General features: G+C 31.8%; 1 protein-coding gene across 1 annotated transcript; it reads left to right on the top strand.

The window, feature by feature from the left end:
• Positions 1–765: 765 nt before the first annotated feature.
• On the top strand, positions 766–2519 carry LOC122273656 (uncharacterized). The gene is made up of 3 exons (XM_043057686.2): positions 766–817; positions 1090–1490; positions 2178–2519. The coding sequence occupies exons 1-3, from the start codon at positions 766–768 to the stop codon at positions 2517–2519; spliced, it is 795 nt and encodes a 264-aa protein (XP_042913620.2).
• Positions 2520–3866: the final 1347 nt, after the last annotated feature.

Consider the following 3866-nt stretch of genomic DNA (forward strand, 5'->3'; position numbering starts at 1 on the left):
AGTAATTTCTAAAAACAAAAAAAAAAATTGGAAAAAAAATTTTAAAAAGAAAATTTCCGAAAAAAAATTATGTAAAAAAAAAAAATATAAAATTAAATTTATAAAAAAAAATTGTGCAGAAACATTTTAAAAATAAAAACTTCGTTAAAGTTTTCTCATTTAAATAAAATTCCGAAATATAAAATTTTCTAGAAATTTTCATAAAAGAAACAAGAAAGACACAAATTATTTAGTTTAATTTCTTTTTATTTTTTAAAAACAAATCTTAAACCATATCGTTTCTTTACAAATTGAAACATCAGAAAATCATTGATATACAATCGATTTAAAATATAATACATAGAATAATCTTGACATCGCTTGAATAAAAAGTAAATACAATATTGTCCGCATACATTGGACGTAGGTGATTGAAAAACTTTGGAATTCCATTGTACATTTGAATAGGAAGAGGTATTCATATTATAAAATTCGGGAGGTCTTCCATAGGAGTCATAAAATTCTAATTCCTTTTTATCATTCACGAATAATGCAAGCCAGTGAGATCCTGGTCGGGATGAGTCATCTGCATTCATGATAGCACATGTATTTTCTTGTAGATTAGGAATCGTATCTCTTAAAAATACTCCTTGAAAGTAAGGTGATGTTATCTTCTCTCGTGATAAAATATGAAATATTTGTAATCCATCCATTCTTTAATTTCCGAAATCGTACAAAATATTTCGTGACTTGTTAATTTCTATTAAATTTTCAAATTCGGCGAAAATGATTACACACACAGTCTGCTCTAATGATTTGCTGAATTTCAGTTCTAATCGTAAGTTGCTGTGTTTGATTAGATTTAAATGCTCTCCAGAACATAAATCGGGGGAGAGATCAAATCCAAACAAAGTATTTCCTTTCACGTATTCTTCTCTCGAAATAAATATTCCTTTATCTTGACCCATTCGTTCTGTACCCACAAATAGAGTTTGATAGGCACGAATGTATTGATTTTTGGCAAAATCTAGTTCCAATGGATTGTGAGGTACAGGTTGCCCATCTACATACACTCCAATAAAATTTAAATCAAAGTGTTTAAAATCATAGGGAGATTTCGANATAAATGGTTATCCTCTAAAAATATTAAACATACGCACCCGGTACCATTCGTCATATATGCCGACTTCGAGTGTCTCACCAGGCCTTTAGACACGTGCCAACCCGACTCCAAAGGCTCTTACAGTGAGGCATATCAAAAACACGAGCCCATCAGCTTCTGCTACTACATAGCCTCGACGACGGGACCATACAAGGAACCTTTTATCTATCGGGGTCCTAATGCCGAGAAAATTTTTATGGAAAGAATGAAATTGGAGGCTGAAGATATTCACCGCATCTACAAGCATCCTCTACCTATGGACCCATTGGCCGAAGAGCAACAGCGAGTTTTCGATACTGCTACAAATTGCTATATGTGTAAAGAAAAGTTCTCCACGAATAATTATAAGGTAAGTGTTTTTTTTTTTTTATTTTTTTTTTACTCACATTAATTCTTAAAATATTATATTAAATATTATCATAAATATATCATTATTTTTTAATATTTTCCTTACGAAAAATTTGATTAAAATGAAAGTTTAGAAGGTTAAATCATTTGTTTTTAAATGTCCTACAAAAAATTTAATCTTTTTAGAAAAAAAAATTATTAGTAGTATTAGAATATCTTAATATCAAAGAGTTATATTTACTGTATAAATCAATTATTTTTAAAAGTACATTTCCTTTTTTATACACTTTGTTCGAAAATATTTTTACTGAGTGTTAAAATATCGTAACATGAGAGTGCTATATTTAGTTTTTAAAATATTATGTTAACTTAAAAATTATCTAATGAAGAGATTAACTTAGTATCAATACTAGAATTGTTTATTTAATTAAATAAAAATTCACAATTTTGAAGCATTTTTTTAAACATTTCAGTGATTTTTCCTGAATTGCGCTTCTAAGTTTCAATTACTCATTCTAAATATTTCATATCCTATTTACAATAAAAGTATAAATGTTTTTACTCTTAAACGTGGAGTTTAAAGACTAACAAAAATTAACATATAAATTTAAACTCATATGGGAAAAACCTTTTATTTAGTTATAAAACTGCTAGTTATTTCTTTTTCTAATGTTTATTCTTTTTTTAGGTGAGAGACCATGACCATCAAACCAAACAACTTCGCGGTATATCCTGCAATACATGCAACTTGAAGGCAAGGACACCTAACTTCATCCCGGTGATTTTTCACAACTTGTCCGGGTACGACAGTCATCTCTTCATTAAGGAATTAGGCGGAAACGATGGGGATATTACTGTCATACCAGAGAACACGGAGAAGTACATCTCCTTCTCAAAGCAAGTGGGAAACCGACTTAGTCTTCGATTTTTGGACTCTTTCCGATTCATGGCCAGCAGCCTGGACAAACTCACCCAGAACTTATCGGAAGACCAGTTCAGAACTTTCACGGGGTTTACATCCCTCTTCTGATTTTTGTTGTAATCCCATTTCATTTGTTCATGTGTCGAGTAGCTCGTTTGGGGGGGAGGAAGTAAGAGTTTGATTATATTAATTATTTATTTACAAAAATATTTACAGATATCATAATTGCACAGGCTCATTTGCGCGCACCTCTACGCTCTCTTACATTNATTTTGATATATTATAAGAACTTATCAAACCATCATCGCATTTTTGTGATTAGGTTGTTAGTAAGCCAGAGGCCAAAGGTGCCTTCAGAAACTTGTCTTTGATGTTCGTGAAAAATGACAAATCTTTATTTTGTTTGTGAGAATGAGTATTTTGCAAATGCTTCTGCTAACGGGAAGGCTCCATTGTCTCATTATATGAAACTTTGTTATAAAATAAATTCATGGGTAGTTGAGAGTTCGACAGCGATTGAACAAATCTAAACTTCAAGTACGTGGCACTGTATGGAATATACTTCTTTACGTTAACCGACATTGTTGGTGGCAGCAAAATACGAATTAAATCACCTGTTTTTTCAAATTAATAAATAATTTTCGATTAAGAACAATTCACAAACGTACCTGGCCACATAAACAATGAAATCGAATCGAAACTGGTTAAAAACTGCTAAGAAGCAAACTAAACCATCATAAGAAACACGGGTCAAATCGAATATTTTTACAAAAAGTGCGTGCACTTTAATTCTCCCTAAATGGCTTGAATGTAAGAGGCAAAAACTACTGACTCATGCGCTGTGCTGTGGTGATTCGGATCGGAGAATATGTGTTGCATAAGTTCGTTTTACTGCAGGTACTAATGTTGTATCAGATAATCTAAATTTATTATATTAATTTAATCTTTTTTTTCTTTATCATTATTTTTAGATTAATATTATTTACTAAATGATTCTTAATTTAATAATTTTATTTGGGAGTATTAAAATTAAATTTGAATAACATAACCTGCTCATCGCCCCCTACCGCCCAAAACTTACCTAACGCCCCCCTGCCGCCCAAAACAAGTCCAACGCCCCTCAGCATACTCCCAGCGCCCCCAGGGGGGCGTTATCGCCCCCGTTGAGAAACACTGGTCTATTTGAACACCGGGAGCTCATAACTTCGATGAATCTCATACGTTCAAAGAGTCACGAAGTATTCTCGATTACTTCCAATAAGTTGGCACTGTCTCCTCACGATCAGAAAAGACACGTCTTGGAAGACAGAATCAGCACCGTTCCATTTGGACATTATTCATTGCAGAATAGCTCATAATAAAAAATGGAATTAAAAAATAGAAATTAAAAAAAAAGATAAAATAAATGGAATAAGTAAGACCAGACAAAACTATAAATAGCCTTGAAAAAATTAT

Source organism: Parasteatoda tepidariorum, unplaced genomic scaffold (assembly GCF_043381705.1).
Source record: "Parasteatoda tepidariorum isolate YZ-2023 unplaced genomic scaffold, CAS_Ptep_4.0 HiC_scaffold_6404, whole genome shotgun sequence".
NCBI classification, from domain to species: domain Eukaryota; kingdom Metazoa; phylum Arthropoda; class Arachnida; order Araneae; family Theridiidae; genus Parasteatoda; species Parasteatoda tepidariorum.